The sequence below is a fragment of the Solenopsis invicta genome, chromosome 4 (assembly GCF_016802725.1).
Source record: "Solenopsis invicta isolate M01_SB chromosome 4, UNIL_Sinv_3.0, whole genome shotgun sequence".
Lineage (NCBI taxonomy): Eukaryota > Metazoa > Arthropoda > Insecta > Hymenoptera > Formicidae > Solenopsis > Solenopsis invicta.
The window spans coordinates 16605343-16627156 of NC_052667.1; the positions used below are offsets into that span (position 1 = coordinate 16605343).

The 21814-nt window shown below is 39.3% G+C and overlaps 1 protein-coding gene across 1 annotated transcript; it reads right to left on the reverse strand.

Moving 5' to 3' along the window:
• Positions 1-10248: 10248 nt before the first annotated feature.
• On the reverse strand, positions 10249-15473 carry LOC105201305. Its single transcript, XM_039448442.1, has 4 exons — positions 15425-15473; positions 12434-14776; positions 10673-12060; positions 10249-10494 (listed from the first exon to the last, which is right to left on the reverse strand). The coding sequence occupies exons 1-4, from the start codon at positions 15471-15473 to the stop codon at positions 10249-10251; spliced, it is 4026 nt and encodes a 1341-aa protein (XP_039304376.1).
• Positions 15474-21814: the final 6341 nt, after the last annotated feature.

Genomic DNA, 21814 nt, shown 5'->3' on the forward strand with positions numbered 1-21814 from the left:
TATACCTTTTTTTATATGGATTTCTTGGGCCCAGCCTTGAGCTTTGTAATACATAGGATATAATGCTCTCATTTGCATGTATTTAAAATAGGGTATATTCAGGTGTGTGTGTGTGTGTTTACATACAGTTTACGCAATCGCAATGACATAGGGTGCGTTCGGAGAGACGCTATTAGCGCTATTTAGCGCTACAGACTGTATTCTATCCTTATCGTTCATTAGACGTAAAACAAGAATAGACATAATACAAGAATGACACGATAGCGCTGATAGCGTCTCCTCGAACGCACCCAAAAATACTTGACAGTCTCTCAACACACATTTTTCCAGAATCTGTAATAGGAAACCAGATACGTGTCGTACGAATTTATCGCGCTTTCGAATCGACTGCATATAATTCTATAACTTAATAGAAAATATATTGATATTTATTGCACGGGAAAATTTTTATTGTAATTTAGTAGGAATGTGCGAGTGTGGTTGAAGAAAATTATCACTTATTATTAATAAAACAAAAATGGCGTATAAAATTTTCATCTTTCAATCAAGAGAGATTCTTTACGTAAAATGCAAACGTTTGCAGTAAGTATTCTAATTCTCGGGGAACATTTTGAACTATCTTGAACACGCATGATCCTGAACACGCCTTGATAATAACTTCGACCTGAATGCACACATTCCCGACGCGTTCTCTCATACATAGTATATATGCATATACCTTAAAACTAGGCGTGTTAAACGTTCAGCTTTGGACTAGAGAGAGATTTTTATATATATTTTATATATTTATATATGTATATGTGTGTATATATGAGTGCTTCTTATCAAAAGCGCTTAACGCGCATAGTTTTAATATCTTCGTCAAATAATAATTATACGGAAACCGAGAGACTATTTGAATGACTTGCACATTTGCATTTTTACTCTTGATACTCGCCCACCGATTTAGATTTCATCGCGCTACGCTCAATTACGTTCTTAATCGCAGAAACTGTATCTAAACGATATGTATCTCTAGATATCAGTATTCTCTTACGACCTCTCAATTATCCTTTGTCGGGAATGTTTATTAGCCGTTGCAACTTCTTTGGCATTCTGGAGAATTGTACGTTGATCTCTCGAGTCGTAGGCAACCGCCGCTGGAGCCACCTCTAGTAGCATCTGCAGGAAGGCATGACACTCTCTACAATCAGAAAACGAACAAAACCGTTCTATGTGAAACTTAATATCAAGCAGGAGTACAGTAGAAATATAAAAACCGGAAAACAAGATTAAACTTTAATGAAATTTTTAACTTGAAAATTTTAATTTAGATTTAATAAATCGGGAGAATTCTGAATTTTAATTTTACTTTCAGATTTTTCGAGATTTGAAATTATAATCTTAATTTTATTAGTTCTTTTAGGAGTTAAATTTTACATATATTTTTTTCTAACAATAAGTTTAATCTCAGATTTCTTGAAACTTAATACTAGACTTTTTTAATTTGAACTAATTCACCAATATATTTAGCACCGACTTTTCTCACCATTGCTGGCGCTGTTTCTGATAATGTTACCAATACTTCTAATGATAATTGTCGCCATGACTCACCTATATGTTCATTTGAAAATATTTTCATTCGAGCACATAAATTACTGCATGCGGATTTACAATAGTAGTCTTGGTCTTAACTGTATCAATTCTCCCCTTCAAATCATCGCAACATATCCAAGAGCCTGAAGCTCGCAGACAGTAGGCAATAAAGTGCCTGGAAATATGATGAATGACACCAGTAAGTCTGAAAGCAAAAATTGAGCTAATGAGTATTTAAGCAATGAATGAAATTCGGGTATTTACGTTCATGAAAAGAATTCACTACTTACCGATATTTTCGTTCTAAATTGAGAGAGATGGGAAAGTCATGCAGAGAACATTCGATGCTTCTCTCTCTCGCAGCGCAGTCTCTCACATCCAATTCGATGCAGATGTGAATGTTAAGATCAGTTTTCTTTGTAAGAGTTCCCGTGCATCCTGGCTGCAGGCACTTTCTATTAAAAGTTTGAGGATAATACAGCAATGCATCTTGCAAAGCTTGATATCCATTTTGTCTTATTACATTCTCATTGATGGAGAGAAATGGTATTTTTTGAATTTCTTTTCCGATGCAATCCTTATTGCTGCACTGATGGGTTTTAAATCCACTGGACTCACTGTCAAGAAAATTGCTCCATGCACGTGTTATAAAAGTCTCTGCGTCAAGAAAATACGGAGAAAGAGAAATGGAGTTCGGATTTTTTGCAATGGTATGAAATTGATTTAAAATTTTTAAGCGATCTAATAAAATTTGACTAGTGAGTCCTGTTTTCATAAAATTGAAGATTAATTGCAATGTAGTGTTGGCTGAATTTTCTATATATGAATGATACGTTGGGTTATCCAGGGCAGAAAACTGTACGATGTGTACAAGTGCATCAAACCCACAGGTGTTTTTTACGTAAACTTTAATTCCATTGCGTTGAATTGGCATATTTTTAAATTTTTCATTATTAAAATTCCATAGATATTGGGCATTCTTAATTCGTATTAAACTGCAGATTGATCCATTGGGTAACAAAAATCCTTTTTTCCGTGACGTTTTCCTCTCATTCAGTAATTTGATTTCAGGGTAGGGTCGAAAATAAAAACCATTTGAAATCATTTTTTTGCCTTCTATTTCATGTTTTCCGCTATTCTTGACTTTTCCCACGTTCTTCCTCACAATTTCCTCATTACACAAAATATCATTTTTTGGATGCGGGGCGATTAAATTCTGGTCATTGTTCCCTTTTTCCTGATTCTCGGGCTTCAGTCTTCTTTTTTCTGCAATGAACGTATTAGTAACTGTTCCTGCATTCAATGTAGGATTTTTTGAATGTATTATATCGAAATTTTCTTTAGTCTTTGGATTTCTCTGACCTTCTCCATTAGTTGGTGAATCACGTTCTTCGTCTAAACTTCCAATATCTTCCAATAATATCTCTGCAGAACTTGATATTAGTTTAGCATATGAATGATCCAAAAGTGGTGTGCTTGTGTATACTTGAGAGGTGCAAAAAAGATTAGATGGGTCTCTCTTTGTAATGTATGATATATGTGAGTTGATTTTTGGGTTCTTCTCTAGATAATTGAGAGGAATGTCAAAATCATTTCCTTCATTATTCAATACTTCATCTCCTACCACTTTATAGTCAACTTTTTCATTAACCATTGAGTTGTCATTTATAAATTTCAAATTTTGATCTTTATTATTTTTAGTGGAATCATCAGCGAGATTGTTGATCTGTGCTTCATAATTCAGAATTTCAGAAAGAATTGTTGTAGTGTTATGAATCGGAGATTCGTCTTTCTTAACGTCAAGATTATCTTTCATTATTGATTCAGAACTTTCATTCTCGACAATGAAAAGTTGTTTGTTCTTAAGTCCTCTCCATTTTTCGTAAGAGAATAAATCAGTATCATCAATCAAGTGATTTCTTTTTGGTGGAGGTTTTGGATGACTATTTTCATTTTCTTCAACAGTTTCATTTTTCAGAGTAGGAGTGGACAAGAGCTCTCGCTGATGGTTGAAATGTTTCAACTTGGCAGCAAGCAGATTGCTGCCACTGTTCAGGCTGTGGAGGTGTTCGAGCACGAATCGATTCCCTGGACAGGGTAAACGAATGTGTTCAAAAACTTTTTTCCGCAAGATAGCGAAATACCCTTCTTGATGAGCTGTTGAAGCATGTTTTCCAGCAACTGGAATTGCTGCAGCAGTCCACAATGGAAACTCCTTCGCGATACGTGTTAACTCCTTGACAAAGTCTGGTAAGTAAAAAGCGTTTACAGAATTGCCTGACATGTCAGAAGGTGTAACCGACGCTATTAATTTTTTGATCCATTGATGGGTGCGTGTACCATTTTCGCCTTCTTCAAACGATTTGGACGTATTACCTTTCTCTTCTAGAAACGATGTCATTGAAGCCTCAATATCACAAATAACTCTTTCCCTAACACTCATGTGACCCTCCAGCTCTTTTCTGGCATCTAAAACCGTCATTTTAATAGTTGACGTTGAAACAAAATTGTCTTCATACGGCTGTAATGCGACGATACAAGTGAGAAGAAAAATTTGTTGGAATTCTTCTATGCTCTGAGTATCCACCATTAAAGCAACACAACGAACGAAAAAGTTCTTAATATATGGGTGATCTTTGTGTTTTAAGCATTTCCACCTTGCCACTAGAGCCATGAGATGAGCCACATTTATTCGGATGAGAGTATTAGCTGGTCGAGATTTTTTCTTGTCTGTCGTCCTTGCCCACTCAAAAACGTCATCTATATAATCTTTTAAACTCTTTCCATTGAATGTCAAACAGGAAGACATTGGTATTCCACGTTCATAATCAGACCATGATTCACCTGGAGCTATAGCTCCGAGCCGGACCCAGTATTTAAGCCATAATTCGATAAATTCTTGGGTATGGATTTCTGTCAGCATTTGATGTACGCAGATAGTTTTGCCCTCAAATCTGATTGTGATCGTGTATAGAAAGATATGACCAGTCATTCTTCCTGGACAAATTTCAAATGCTTGTGCAAACCGGCCTGAAGCATCAATCGAGATTGATGATGATGTTCCTAATACTCGACAGTATTCGTTGAAAACGTGTAACTGTTCCTGAGTGCAATATAGAACGTGGAATTTCATACAACCAATCTCGTGTATGGTATTTATATAATGAGGATCTGTTGACATTTTTTGGAGTGATTTAATCACATCATTTTTCTCATTGGGTTTCATGCCAGCGTTTTCTTTGTGCTTCTCCATCCTCGCTTGTCTGTAGATATAATTTTCCTGAACAAAATGTGGAACATCGTCTCCAAATTGCATATTATCCCTTAATAATTTATTTTGATAATTGGCAGCACTCTGCTTTTGCAATTTTTCTCCCACTTGCTTCCGTTCAGCTCCCCTGAGTGGTCTCTTCACATCTACATGGTAGTCTCCACGAGTGTCACGCGTTTTAATTGTCAATCTCAATCCGTTGCTGGTAGGTTCACTATTTGCTGTACCAATCATTATATTTTTGCACTTTGTTCTATCCTTGCAATAGGCAAAAAATTTCAAATAATATTTATCATCTTGAGGGTTAAAGAGAGAGCGTACGTAGGACCACTTTGCACAGAACGCACAGCTAAAATTGTACCTTTTCCAGAATGCTCGAGTAATAACTGATGGCCATGTTTCCGTCTTCAATCTGTTTTTCCTTTTAGATTCATCTGGCTTAATTAATGACCATTCTTCACTCGTAAGTAAGAGATCGAAAGAGTCACAGTCCTGTAGATTTTCATTTCGTATGTCCTCTGGAACATAATCATCGTCTGGTTCTGAAATATATAATTCTTCATGATCAGATTCTATTTCATCTATTTTATCTTCAATCAGATAAGGTTTCGTTTCCGGAGATGTACAAATTCCTTGATTACGTCGAGCTTGTGTTAAATCCCCTCGTTTGTCATACTTCACGTGTGTATAAACAGAACGAGGTAGCCACCTTCCATCTAAGTCTTGGCTCATTGTTTTCCATAACGTGTCTCCATATAGTGGAAAACCGTTTGTTGCAAGACGATGGATATATTTTTCGATCAATTCGATAACCTCTTTTTGAGACACGTTTGGTTTTCGACCCATGTTTGAAATGAAGTTCTAGAAAAAAAATTATAAAATCTCTTATGATCAAGGATTAATTTACACAGACACTTCACATTACATAAAAGAGAATTATATAATAATTTATATGAAAGAAATAAATCAAGGCGGGAAGAAGGCGAAATTTGTATAGATCTATAATTAAACCTTCCCTTCTTATATGTATTACTAAATAAACAACTAAATAATAAAACCTTTTTTATGGTTAATCTCCAGAGAAATTAATAGCTCAGTCGTTTTTATTATTGAAAGTTCGACTAATGTCACGAGTAGAGCGACAATCATCACGTAGAGCGAGTAGTTGGTTGTCTTTTGTTTTCTGAATAGCTTCGACAATGAAAATGGCACTATTTTCAAAAGTGGAAACGCAAAATTTCAAATGTTCTTTCAAATTTTTTCCTTCAATTGTTAAAATATTTTGGCAATATTGTGAACTCTAGTTCAAATGCAATATTCCATTGAGAATATTTACTATAATTGTAATTTTTAACTAATAATGTAATTTGACGTGTAAGATAAAAAAAGGTTAAGTTCTATTGAAATTGTATTGAATAGACATGTATTATTTGAAAATTGTTTCTTATATGAACAAAAAATGATAAAAGGCCTATTCAATTTACCATTAGGCAGTGTAAATATAAACATTTTAGCAAAAATAACTGAGATTTTTTGAGAGAAATTACCTGAATCGCGCCATATCCGCACTATTATGAAGAGGATATAGAATATAAATAGGAGAAATCGTTTTTTCTCTTGGCTGCTGGATTTAATACCAGCCTCATATACTTTACTTAATTTTGTTCCTGCGACTAACTTTTTCAAGATCTCCGCTTCCAGTTGTAACCAAAAATTACAATTTTCCTGTAACAATGTATTATAAATTAGAACACTGAGAAAAATTTCTGAAATTTTATTTTAGTAATAAGAATATTTATGTATTATAATGTTTCTCTTTTCTACACGTACCTCAATTATTTTTGTGGGGTTTACCAGAGTTCTCACTATGTTTGAACAATAAAATTTGTAACGTACTCCCAATGAACAAACAACACCAAAGTGGAGAGTATTGTTGTCACTAACAGCGGCAAATGTAAGCCAGTAATTTCCACCGCTTTGTATAATAGCAGGGTAACAACATATCCACCTGCACAATATCTACTCCAGTTACATACTTCTTTGTGATAGCCGTATCTACACCTTCTGCCAGCCTTGAATGTTTAACTTTCTGAAATCGAGATACACAATTGTAATGTTTTTATCTGCATTCCGTTTTCCTTTACATATAGAGCTATTAATCTCATGTAGAATTGAAGGAAATATACTATGTCGAAATATATGATTTCCATTATCAGATGTTTAAGATACTATAAGTAATTATCTCACTATCTTCTTTTGGACACATAACAAAAGCAGCTGTAGCATTTACATCAACCTATATGATTTACACAAAGATGAAGACCTTATACTTTTTCAACTTACACATGTATTCGGATAGTCAATTTTCTCTCATTTGTGCCTGTTTACCATATCGAAAGATTTTCGTTCTTCAAAGTGGCTCTCCACATATCCATAAAGGCACCTTCATATTTTCCTCGCATTTTTTTTTAGAAAACACTCCCAAAGTCTCCATCGCTCTGTAAGAAGACATTCAAATATTGCTTGGTGTGGCAAGAGATACTTGTAGCGAGCACAGAGTCCTCGGGTAAAATTTGTAACCTGATTCTGAAACACACACGTACCGCAATGCTATGGACTTGCTGCAAAAGAGAGATCGTAATAACCAACGGCACAAATGCGACAATCCATTTTACTGAAACTATTATCGGTGCCGACCTGTCCATCCTGTCAAAAAAAAAAGATTGTATATAATACGCAACAGTTTCGGCTCCTCGGGATCGAGAGAGGCATGCGATTTCCGGCAATTCCGGCACGCTTACCTTCCACGTGGAGAACAAGCGTTTCATGCGCTGAAAAAACATATCCTTGTCCTTGTCGAGACTGTCGAGAGACTTGGCCCGGCGTATAATAAATTTTACTCCAAAATGGATTGGAGTAACACTGCGTGGAAAAATTACTCCAAAACCAACTCCAAGCCGACGAAGTGTAGCAGACTAAGGTTGTGTTTTGATATTCACTGTAAGTACTGAAAAAGTGATGACGTATGTAACATTATAGATTTTCAGTACCGAAACACAGCCGTCATAACCTGTCTACCAATAAAACATATGTACATAGAAAAGTATGTGCACTTTATTGCACTATAGTGCAGACTTTAGTGCAGACATTAAAACGAAATATTGAGCTTTAATTAATTTTTATTAGAATAGAGTTGTTTTCCAAATAATAAAAATTATACCGACACTTTTTCCAAATGATTCTGGAACGATTGGATAAAAAAAAAATATTTTTTAGATACTTTCTGCTAATTATACGCTTAATTGATTTTAATTAATTGTGATTATTGTATGGTTTTCCAAACTCTGAAAAGTTTTTTCCAAATATTTCCAAATGATTTCCAAACGATTGGATAAGATAATTTTCAATAATTTTTAATTTGTTTGCCAACTATACGTCGGTCCAAATAGTTTAGTTTCACGAATAACGATTTATCAAAGAACATCCAAATAAAACATTCAACGAGTGTATAAGACTGAATTATTATTATATACATTAAAGGCATTAAACTCGAAGGTTATCATTTTTAACCATATCTATCTTCCTGCACTCCCGCTATTACGGACACGCCACGTGTTCAGAAATTATATAGTACGACGTCATATTCTCGTGAGTCGAGTGCGGCCACAGGCGTTATATCTAGACGCCGCCGCGGGCGACTGTCCAATTCATACTTCAATGAGCTCTTATATATATGAGTTGCTTGAGACAAAAACTTGCTCTCATTCTTTTTAAATATGATGTTTGTGTGGAACGCTGTTCCACATAAAATTTTATATTTTTACATGTAAATAACAATTTGTATTGTTATTTAATTTTGTACAGTCGTGAGCTAAAAAGTTGCAACACATTTCCTTCGATTGTTTTTGGAATGTAGACTTGCTCATCGAACGGCGAACGTCGTTGGTTCTTACCGGTTGATCCAACCAATTAGCATCGAACCATCTAATCATCGAAGAAAATGTGTTGCAATCTTTTAGCTCACGACTATACATAAATAAAATGTTTAATTAAAATTTAATCTTTTTTTAATCCATTTTAAGGCTATACTAAAATATTCTGATAAAAAAATTTTACAAATCTTGCAGCAGATATACAGAATGATTCAAAATAACCTATTGGTCCCGAAGCTGACATATTCGTGATCGAATTCTGAGACGATTTTTCCTTTTGCAAAAATTTGTCCGGAGCTTAGTTTTCAAGTTACAATAAGAATTAGCGTATGACGGGTCAGGTACAAGTGATAGACAGGGGCGGCGCAACTCACTGTTACACGCGGGTGTTTCCGTGGGGCACCTCCTACGCTCAAATGACTGACAAAAGTACATGGAAGCACATTCCTACTTAAACTTTCTTTCTCTCTCTCTCTCTCTCTCTCTCTCTCTCTCTCTCTTTCTCTATCACTTTAATTATGATACATTTAATTTGTCAAATTTTGATCTGTCATCCGGCCGTCAAATATTGGGATGACCGTGAAATCTTCAAGTAAGTTTACATTATTATAATAAATGTACGCCCGCGAATAATAAAATTTAATGCAAATTAGATTACTTAAATGCAAGTTAAAAGTAGCACTTTTAAAACGCATTAAAAGGAAAGAAAGGAGAAAGAGAGAGAGTGTGTGAGAGAGAGAGAGAGAGACGGGGGAGAAGGAGGCTTTAAACAAGTTTAAGCACGTTCACTCACGCACACGGCAATCAGCTCTTAATGTTTCCACGATGCGACAGTTCAATTTAAATTTGTCGTTTATCCAGATCTGTAGGTTGCGCCGTAGATGCGCTCCACGTTGGCTTGCGGGATAAATGGGCCGTCACAATAAACGTGGCCGAGAGATTGATGTTCTCTTAGTTTTTCTTTATTAATTGAGCACACTAGAACGAGCACTTACATCTCAATCGAGAGATTACTCACAACCGGCGTAAAACGATCCGATCTGTCGGACGGCTTCTTGCAGAGAGAGCGTCTCGAGAGCCGAGCGCGAACGAAGGCTACCGGAGAGCCGCGAAGATGACGGGCCCGTGTGTGAACGAAGACTAGAGGGCGCGGGAAACTTAAGCATAGCACGCTTGGCAATGAACGCAAAGAAAATAAATTCTACTTATAGTAATCACAACTCATGAGTAACTTTGAAACTCATTATAAATACCGAACAACGTCGCCCCCCTTGGAAGTGCAAACTTTCAATTCAAGTAAGATTATATCAATAGAACATTATATGACGGAGAGGTGGCTTGTAACAAATAAGTTTAAAGAATAAACGTACTGAGCTTGAGATTAGAACTAGTGTAATAATGTGATTAACATAAAAACAACGTCTGACTGACGCAACAACTTATCTTATAATACTTGTAATAGTACTTAAACTACGAATTGTTAGTGGTCGTCAGACCTTCTTCGAGCGGCAGGATTGCTAATCTTGCTAAAGGCCGGACGAGCACTCCCCTTGCGGTTCGTACAGTAGCGGTTCGAGCGACGTTATCAGAACCTGTGTGCACCTCTTGCACTCCTCCAATGGGCCATTGCATGGGAGGTGCGTTTGGTTGTTTACAAAGGACTAGTTGATTTACTTGCAGTTGGGGGCCTTTATTGTTTCTCCACTTTGATCGTTCCTGTAAAGAACTAACATATTCATTTGCCCATCTGCGCCAAAAATGTTGACGTAATTGTTCTACACGCTCCCAGCGAACGAGTCGATTTTCAGGCACGTCGCTCAAATCGGTATAGGGAAAACTGTCGAGAGTCGTGCCAATAAGAAAATGACCTGGTGTCAAACATGTAAGATCTTACATGTTTTGAATGATCATTCGGATCTGCGCTTAATGGAGTGATCAGGCGGGAGTTTAATATCGCTTCGATTTTGCATAAAACGGTTTGAAACTCTTCATAAGTTAAATGCGCGTTTCCTATTATTCGAGTCATATGATATTTCATCGCCTTCACCGCCGCTTCCCATAACCCGCCGAAATGGGGGGCATTCGGTGGAATGAAGGTCCAAAGAATTTCTTGACTAGAGAAAAATTCCTTTAAGTTGGACTGAATGGATTCCTTAAGATAGGCTTCGTAAAACTCCTTGAGTTGTCTCTGGGCACCTACGAAGTTGGTTCCGTTGTCGGAAAACATACGCGATGATTTACCGCGACGAGACAAAAAACGTTTAAAGGCACCTATAAAGGCGTTAGAGCTCAAGTCACTCACGAGCTCGGTGTGTACAGCTTTCGTGACAAAGCACACGAATATGGAGGCGTAGGCCTTCTGAAGCCTTGCGTTACGTTTCTTGCTTTCGCGCAACAAGAATGGGCCAGCGTAGTCGACGCCGCATTGTGAAAACGGTCGAGAGACCCTGATTCGACTGGCTGGAAGCGATCCCATTAAAGCTTCGGACTGACGGGGATTTGCTCTGAAGCACTTCACGCAGCCTTGGATGACCTTGCGCGTGCTTGAGCGCAAGGCCAACGGCCAAAATCGTTGTCTGACAGCGGCCATAGTTGCCTGCGTCCCTGCGTGCAGGGTACGGGCGTGAGCCTGTTCTATGACTAAACGTGTTAAAATATGATGGCGCGGAATTAGGATTGGATGACAGACGTCCGGATGCCAACCGGCATTTTTTAAACGTCCCCCAACACGCATGACTCCGGAGTCGTCAATAAAGGGGGATAAGGCGAAAAGAGAGCTTGTTGGGCTTATGGGTTTTCCCTTATTAAGAGCCTTGTACTCTTGTATGAAGGCATGCCTTTGCACATTCTTGCATATTATGCCAAGCGAGTAGGATGCCTCTAAGGGAGAAATTTGTCTAGATGACACCGTCGGTCGGCGGGTCTTGTTGAAGCGGATGCAATAAACTACGATGCGGCATATTTTGTTCAAATTGGAGAACTTGTTCAACAGCTCGGCTACGATTGATGAATCAGTTGCGACTGTAGGCATGGCGAGCTTCCTTTGCTCTGGGATGTCACCTTCCATTTGTGGAAAGCCGCTGTCTGGCCATGAACTTTCGCTGGACTGCAAAAAGGATGGTCCATGCCACCACATGTCAGAAATAATCAGCTCACGTGGATACAGACCGCGCGATATAAGATCGGCTGGGTTACTAAGAGAGGGCACATGACGCCAACGACTGGTGTCGCTTAGGCGTTGTATCTCACCAACCCTGTTGGCTACGAATGTAGGTAGACCACCTGCGAGAGTACGACGTTAGCCAGTTCAGGGTGATTGTTGAATCACACCAATAGTATTTTTGTATGTTTGTTAGATCAATTGAATTGCTGATCTTAGAGATCATTCGAGCCAGCAGCAAGGCTGCGGATAGCTCAAGACGGGGAAGTGACACTGCCTTGATAGGCGCTACGCGAGATCGCGCGTATACCAATTCCGTGCGGTACTGACTCGGGCCGATCACAGCGCGCATATACACGCAGGCGCCATATGCGCGCTCGCTGGCATCGCTGAAACCATGCAGCTATACTGATTGAGGATCTGTGCTAAATTTAACGCGCCTTGATATTCGCAATTGACCTATTTCTAATAATTGCGCCCGGAAATCAGACCAACGAGTGTGGATGTCCTGAGGAACGGATTCGTCCCAATCGACTCCCGTCTGCCATAGTTCCTGTAGCATGAGCTTTGCTGAGACGATGGAGGGTCCTAGGAGGCCAAGAGGATCAAATAGTTTAGATACCTCAGACAATATTGTACGTTTGGACACAACGCCGCACGATGACTCGAGTTTGCAAGAGAAATGGAGAGTATCCTCGATCCGATTCCAATGAACCCCCAGCTCTGAGGATTCGGTCTGGTTGCTTATTTGTACCAAGACGTCATTCTGATCGTTCCGAGAAGTTAGTAGGTCGGGGTAATTTAACGCCCATTTGCTTAGTTCGAACGCTCCTAAGCGGAGCAGCTGTATGGTTTCGTCGCGAATTGACTCGATATCTTGAATGCTATCTGCTCCCGTGAGCATGTCATCGACATAAAAATCGCGCTGCACACAAACTGAACCCGCCGGATATTTTGAAGCATGAAGTTCAGCAAGGTGCTTTAGACATCTTGTTACTAAGAATGACGCTGTAGACGTCCCGTAAGTTACGGTAGTTAACTCATAAATGTTTATTTTGGTATCAGAGCTGTCGCGCCATAGTATCCTGTGTAGACGTGTTTGTGAGGGATCCAGTAGTACCTGCCGGTACATTTTAATTATGTCGGCAACCAGAACGTATCGGAAAGTGCGGAATCGGATCAGAATTGTAACTAAGTCCTGTTGGACGACGGGGCCAACCATCAACACATCATTGAGTGATAAGCCGTTGCGGCTCTTGCACGATGCATCAAAAACCACGCGTATCTTCGAACTACGATCCTGGCCCTTGAACACGCAATGGTGTGGCAAATAGAATGACACACCTTCTTCCTGTGGTTGCGGGTCTGCTAGGCGCATATGACCCAGAGAAATGTACTCTTGCATGAAGCGCGAGTACTCAATCTTTAATGAAGGGTCGCGATTGAAGCGTTTCTCCAAAGAAGTGAATCTTTGCGAGGCATTTGCCTTGGAGTCCTTGAGACTATCAAGAAGATGCTCCTTGATCGGGAGCTTGACAATATACCTTCCTTCGTGATTTTGCGTTACGTTCGCTAAGAAATACTGTTCGCAAAATGCTTCCTCCGGCATGTAATTGCCCGAAGGTGCGAGATTGTCCTCCATTTGCCAAAACTTGTTCAATTGTTCATGCAACGTAGTATTGCTTATAGCGGCATGGCAGGATTGCACCCTGGAAATAGTTTCAACCGAATTAAAACGACCGCCTAAAACCCATCCAAAGCGAGTCTTGTGAAGAGTCGGATGGAATTGTGAAGACCTTATCTGACCTACGCACAACAGTTCCCAGAAAATGTCTACCCCTATCAATAAGTCAATTTCTGACGAGGTGTGGAACTGCGGGTCGGCTAATTGAATGTTGGGAGGAAATTTGAAATCCTTACGTTTGAAAGGAACGATTGGAACCTTATCCGTGCCTTGATCGGCAACTACGCAGTCGATAACCGTCGTATAAGAATTTATTCTTGATTGTATTCTTAATCGAACGACTTGTGAAGACGTAGTGGTAGCACCGTTTGCTCCGGATATCGAGAGATTGAGATTTCTTGGTCTCAAGGAGAGGGACTCTACGAATTTTCTAGAAACGAAATTGACCTGAGAGCCGCAATCTAGTAATGCCCTGCAAAACTTGGGCGAGCCTTCGTGATCGAAAGCGTAGACAACCGCGGTGGATAAAACACGATGATCGCTACCGCGCTGACTGATGGCATGCGTTGCCAAGACGGTGGAAGACACAGCCGATTGCGTGTCATCACCCTTAGTCGCACTGTCATTTGATGACTTGAGTGGAGTACTCACATGTAACAAGGTGTTATGCCTTGCCTGACATACTTTGCAACATCCCGCAGTACATTTACCAGACGCATGAGTAGCAGGACGCAGACAATTTGTACACATCTTACGACCGCGGACTTCGGATACTCTTTGGGCGACCGAACGCGCCAGAAAATCCTTGCAATTGTATATCAAATGCTCTCCCTGACAATAGTTGCACTTAAGCTTGACCGTAGCGGCACAGGACAAACGACGCTTCGATTGAGAACCCGATTGGTTAGGTCTTGAGTTGCTCTTTGCAGCGTGGGCACTTGACTTGGAAGTTGCCTCAAGAGTTTGGCAATGATGCGTAATAAACGTAAAAAATTGTTTAAGTGTGGGCAATTCAGAGCCCGTGAGTGACGCTTGCCATTCGCGAAGCGTGAGGTTATCGAATTTAGAGCTTAACACGTATATTAAAATGTCGTCCCACTTGTCAGTAAGTCGCTTCAAGGCTTCCAGCGCGTGTAAATGCTTAGCAGCGCCATCTGCAATTTAGCGCAATTCTGAGGAATTTTCCTTTATCATTGACGGTAGGCTCATTAAAGCCTTGATGTGATTTTGCACGATAACGCGTTTATTGTCATAGCGTTCCTTTAGTAAATCCCACGCGACCATATAATTAGCGCTCGACATTTCCAATGAATTGACGACACTGCTTGCGTCGCCCGTCAATGATGCACGCAAATACTGGAAACGTTGAATGTCACTGAGGCTCGCGTTAGAATGAATAACCGAATGAAATGTATCATAAAATGGGAACCATTCGTCGTACTTGCCAGAAAAAACCGGAAGATTTAATTTAGGAAGCCGAATGCTCGTATGCGATTCTGAATTGCGGTGATTGCTACTTTCGCGAGAAGTCGAAGGAGAAGGCGATGGAGTCGCGAGGTCGCGATCAGTACGCGTCGAATTTAATATTTCACGCATTCTCGACGATAGCGCATAGAAGTGTTCTTCAAAGATAACGCGATCGCTTGCCTCATTTTCGTTTAGCGCCTCTATTTTACATTGCAATTGGTTGTACTCCGCGAAAAATTGATCTAACTTAAGTTTGCGTTCCTCAATCTGTGCGAGTATCGCCGGGCTTGGGGCTGCAATCCCCTCAACATACGTTTTGATACGCGTACACGAACCTTTCAAGGTCGTACGTTGACGCTTAAGAGCCGCGAGATCCTCGGGCATATTGCAAAATTACTATGAATTGGCAACGACACGGATAACAGTCTTCCCTACCTTATCTACGCGCGCGCGCGAGAGAGAGTGTCCGGTCCCGATGGCCGTCCTCGATCGTCTCGGTCGGTAACTGGAAGGTCGCTGATGATGCGAAAATCCGCGACGAATGGCCGCCGCTGCTTGTCGTTGTCAGGATTCGTAATAGTGGAGAGAGCCGCTGCTGGATTGACGTCGTCGAAGCTGTCCTCGTGACAGACGAAACCTCGTGGTCGCACCTTTCGTTGATGAGAATCCGATGCTTCGGTAGTGCCAATGAGCACGAGCCGTTTGAAATATGGCCGGGCTTGCTGCTTGGTGATGAGATCGTCAATATGGCTGTCGTCGTCCGTTGAGTCGACGACAAGATTGTGACGCCAATATGGCCGTCCTTGTACTTGACGACAAGATCGTCAATATGGCTGTCGTCGTCCGTTGAGTTCGACGACGAGATCGTGCTGCCAATATGGCCGTCCTTGCGCTTGAGTGGCAAGAAGAGGATGGCACAGCCGTACAGAGAATGGCGACGGACACGAGGGATGGCTACACTTGCACTTGACTGAGATTTTGTGTCGTAGTCACCGCGTGTCTGATGGTCTCGAAGAAGATGTATGCACGAATGTTCGTTGTGGACCTCAAGGTTGAGATGGCTACACACGTGACTGTTGCCAGGCAATGGTGGCTGCACGAATATTCGTTGTCGATTTCGAGACTGATTCGGCTGCTTACTTGACTGTTGCGTAGCAGCGCTGGCTGTGCTTGCTCTCGTTGGTGAGGAAGCCTCGAGATGTATTACGCCGACCAGGGTCTGATGCGTAGATCTGACGATGTAGAGAACTCGCCGGTGCTCGGGATGTATAATCATCCGGCTCGAAGGACCAATAATTTGTAGGTTGCGCCGTAGATGCGCTCCACGTTGGCTTGCGGGATAAATGGGCCGTCACAATAAACGTGGCCGAGAGACTGATGTTCTCTTAGTTTTTCTTTATTAATTGAGCACACTAGAACGAGCACTTACATCTCAAACGAGAGATTACTCACAGCCGGCGTAAAACAATCCGATCTGTCGGACGGCTTCTTGCAGAGAAAGCGTCTCGAGAGCCGAGCGCGAACGAAAGCTACCGGAGAGCCGCGAAGATGACCGGCCCGTGTGTGAGCGAAGACTAGAGGGCGCGGGAAACTTAAGCATAGCACGCTTGGCAATGAACGCAAAGAAAATAAATTCTATTTATAGTAATCACAACTCATGAGTAACTTTGAAACTCATTATAAATACCGAACAAGATCTATCCCTCAAAGTTGTTTCATATTTTACCACATTTACACTATTTACTCTGCACTTGATCGATAAACGCGGAACTACGCAACGAACCGATCGATCAACTTTATTAATTACTACTCTAATTACTACAATTATTCGATGCGTTAAAATTACTCGAAGAAACACGTGTTTACGTTACGATCACACAACACGTGTTCACTCGACGATATCGCAAGCAGTCGACTGGATGTTATTGGTTATGTTGTTATAAGAGTGTCGAACGATTGGTTAAAGCCATAAGTCAAAACGCGGCAATTTAAAATGAAAATATTGGTTAATACAATTTACATTTGTTAAAAATTGAATGATAGTGACTTTATCAAGATAATTATTATTCATTCTAAATATTCAAGAAATAATTTTATCAAAATCAATTTTTTCTAAATATTTTTTCTTTATTTCTTATTTTTGAATATTTGCGAAAACTGTGAAAATATTCCTCAAAATAAAATATTTGGTTGCCCTAAAAAGGGCAGATTATCCGTTGCTGCAAGGAGATTTCAAGAATTATATCCTTGAAGTTTTTTTTATAATAAATATTCTAAATAATTATCTTGATAAAGTCACTTACAATTTTTAACAAGTAATAACAAACATGCATTTGCCACATTTTTCTAATAAATTGTATCGATGTAAATCGTATTAATCAATATTTTCATTGTGAATTACCGCGTTTTGACTTATAGCTTTAACCAATCATTCGACACTCTTATAACGACATAACTAATAACATTCAGTCGACTGCTTCATATCGTCGAGTGAACTCGTGTTGTGTAATCGTAACGTAAATACGTGTTTCTTCGAGTAATTTTAACGCATTGAATTACAGTAGAGATTACAGTAGTGATTAATAGTAATTAATAAAGTCGATCGATTAGTTCGTCGCGTAGTTCCGCGTTTATCAATCAAATGCAGAGTAAATAGTGTAAATGTCGCGAAGTATGAAACAACTTCGAGGGATAGATCTGGATAAAGCACAAATTTAAATTGAACTGTCGCATCGTGGAAACAATAAGCTGATCGCCGTGCGTAAGTAAACGTGCTTAAACATGTTCAAAGGGCCCCCCGTCTCTCTCTCTCTCTCTCTCTCTCTCTCTCTCTCTCTCTCTCTCTCTCCTTTCTATCCCTTTTTGTGCGTTTTAAAAGTGCTACTTTTAACTTGCAAGTGCACATTTAAGTAATCTAATTTGCATTCAATTTTATTATTCGCGGGCGTACATTTATTATAATAATGTAAACTTATTTGAAGCTTTCACGGTCATCCCGATATTTGACGGCCGGATAACAGATCAAAATTTGACAAGTTAAATGTAGCATAATTAAAGTGACAGAGAGAGAGAGAGAGAGAAAGAGAGAGAATGTTTAAATAGGAATGTGCTGTCCATGTACTTTTGTCAGTCATTTGAGCGCAGAAGGTGCCCCACGGAAACACCCGCGTGTAACAGTGAGTCGCGCCGCCCCTGTCTACCACTTGTATCCGACCCGTCATATGCTAACTAATTCTTATTGTAACTTGAAAACTAAGCTCCGGACAAATTTTTGCAAAAGGAAAAATCATCTCAGAATTCGATTACGAATATGCCAGCTTCGGGACCAATAGGTTATTTTGAATCACCCTGTATATACAAATTTCTTGCAAGAATTTGATTGCAGAATCTTTCAGGAGAATTAAACAGAATGAGGAAGCAAATCATAACGTCTTGTTGACAGAATCTTTCAAGAATCTACTGCAAGATTTATAACAGATACATTCAAGTTTCTTGCAAGAATCTGCCAACAGATACGTGCAAGTTTCTTACAAGAATTTGACTGCAGAATCTTTCAGGAGAATTGAACAGAATGAGGAAGATATCATAACGTCTTGTTGGTAGAATCTTTCAAGAATCTACTGCAAGATTTACAGCAGATACATTCAAGTTTCTTGCAAGAATCTTTCAACAAATACGTGTAAGTATCTTGCAAGAATTTGACTGCAGAATCTTTCAGAAGAATTGAACAAAATGAAGAAGTAAATCATAACGTCCTGTTGGCAGAATCTTTCAAGAATCTGCTGCAAGATTTACAACAGTCTTGCAGAAAATTGCTACTAGGGTTGTTGATAACCAAAAGTTAAACAAGGATAAAATGTTACATTACGCACATTATGATCCTTTAAAAAAATTTGGCCTTTATCTTTTTGTCAAAACATTTATGCAACTAATTTGTTTATAATAATTATAACAACTATAACAATTAAAAAAACGTCATATATGTTTCTTTAGTAATTTTTCCCGGTGAATCGATTGGTGCAATCAGTTTTCTTCTACAGTTATTTTTAACAATTTCTTTATAACAATTAATTGCAAAATTGACTTTTGCAACGTGCTCTTTACGACAATAATGTTTTATTATTATGCTTCGATACTACTTCTAATTGTTATTTTTTGACTGATCCTGCCATGGGCAAAAAAAGATTTTCATTATTTATATTTTATATGAAAAATATTTAAGGCTAAATAATCATAGGTTTAGTGATAGTGTTCACGCGATATTCAAAACGTAAGAGTCTTTTGATTCAATTCAGTTTACTACAAATATAACTTTTTATTAACAATATCACATGTGTACGATTAGCTTATAGTGTTAGCGTGTTAGGTTATTATTCCAAAATTTTAGGTTCGAATCCCACCAGCGCCGACATGCGTTTTCAAAAATTTATAAAATAATGCGTAATTGTAATAAATTAATTAAAATGTTATATGTGAAACAATGAATACAGATTAAGCTATAAGAATAATAAAATTTGTTTAAAAAAAAAAAAAAATTTTTTTGTTGGTCTCAGAACTCAGAGAACACATGTCTGAAAAACGTCTTGTAGACATCTTAAAAAAGACGTCTTTTAGACATGTCTAAAAGACGTCATAAAGACGTTTTTTAGACATATTAAAGGATGTCTTTTTTTAAGACGTCTACAAGACGTCTCATTTTCCGACGCCTTTTAAACCTGTTCAAAAGACGTCGTAAAGACGTCTTTTAGACATGTTAAAAAACGTCTTTTTCAAGACGTTTAACGCACGTCTCATTTTTTGACGTCTTTTAGACATGTCTAAAAAATGTCTTTAAGACATCTTTTAGACATGTCAAAACATGTCTTTCAAGACGTCTAACGGACGGCTCATTTTCTGACTTTTTTTAGACCTGTCCAAAAGACGTCGTAAAGACGTCTTTTGTAAGACGTCTAACAAATGTCTCATTTTTTGACGTCTTTTAAACATGTCTAAAAGATGTCTCTAGGACGTCTTTTAGATATGTCTAAAAAACGTCCTTTTCAAGACGTCTAACGGACGTCTCATTTTTTAACTTCTTTTAGATCTGTCCAAAAGACGTCGTAAAGACGTCTGTAAGTTTGGTAGACGTCATTTTATTAGACGTCTAATAAAACATTTTTTTAAAGACATTTTCAAATTTTTGTAATCACCAGATGATAGGTAATAATATCGTCAAATTTTTTGAAAATTTAATATATTTTATATTTCTCATATATACAGGGTGTTTCAGACCACCCGTACACCCCTTTTCTCTTCGCAGGATTAGGACCAATCAAAAATATGTTCAGACGAAAGTTGTAGGGTTTCAAAAGATCTATTCAATGATCTTATCAGTTTGACCTTGGATGGCGTCGGCAAGGTCAGATCGAAATCACATTAAGTTTTTTAAATGGAACACCCTATTTTTGATTCCAGAATCTAATAGCTGGTGTCAAGACCTTTCCAAAACACTAAGAATGTTTATTTTCGTTGACTACTTTCCGAGTTGTGCGGCTTGAAAGTTACACTACCGCCAGCATCAGCATTACTCAAGATGTACCATGTGGTGGTTACTTAGTCGGATTTAATCTTGTGTGTGGGTGTGTGCATACGTGCATGCGTATGTGTATGGGGGAGGAAAAGGGGAGTCAAAGTTTTATGTACTCTGCTTTTGTTTATTAACTGGATTGATTATGTTTGATGATCAATCATGTCCAGATTGACTGTATGCATTTTCCCGTGCTTAGCATTATCCAGAATGAACGACGTGGACGTGATGAGAATTTCATCCCATTGGGGTGCTTGATTCACGTGAGTCCCCTTGCCTCTCACGTTTGGGGTGCTTGATTCACGTGAGTCCCCTTGCCTTTCACGTTTGTGGTGCTTGATTCACGTGAGTCCCCTTGCCTCTCACGTTTGGGGTGCTTGATTCACGTGAGTCCCCTTGCCTCTCACGTTTGGGGTGCTTGATTCACGTGAGTCCCCTTGCCTCTCACGTTTGTGGTGCTTGATTCACGTGAGTCCCCTTGCCTCTCACGTTTGGGGTGCTTGATTCACGTGAGTCCCCTTGCCTCTCACGTTTGGGGTGCTTGATTCACGTGAGTCCCCTTGCCTCTCACGTTTGGGGTGCTTGATTCACGTGAGTCCCCTTGCCTCTCACGTTTGGGGTGCTTGATTCACGTGAGTCCCCTTGCCTCTCACGTTTGGGGTGCTTGATTCACGTGAGTCCCCTTGCCTCTCACGTTCGGGAATGAATGAGTGTATGTTTTGTTAAGCGACTAAATATTCAAAGTGAGCACCATTCTCTGCGATGCAAGCATCAACTCTATTTTGAAAATCATTGGTTGCTCGAAGAATTTTCTCGGCACGTAAGGATCGAATTGCTTCACTTATTCTACGAATCATATTATCCCTCGTAGTCGGACGTTCATGATAGACCAAGTTTTTTATCCTTCCCCAGAAATAATAATCAAGGACGGTGAGATCTGGTGATCGGGGTGGATAATTGATTGGACCGTATTTGCCTATCCACTTGTCGGGGAACATAGTATTTAATGCCGCACGAGCAACTCTCGATGTATGAGACGGACATGCATCTTGTTGGAACCACATGTTCAGGCGCAATTGCAGAGGAATATTTTCTAGTAAGACAGGAATATCTGTCATTATCAAGGCGGAATATCTATCACCATTTAGATTTTCGTCAA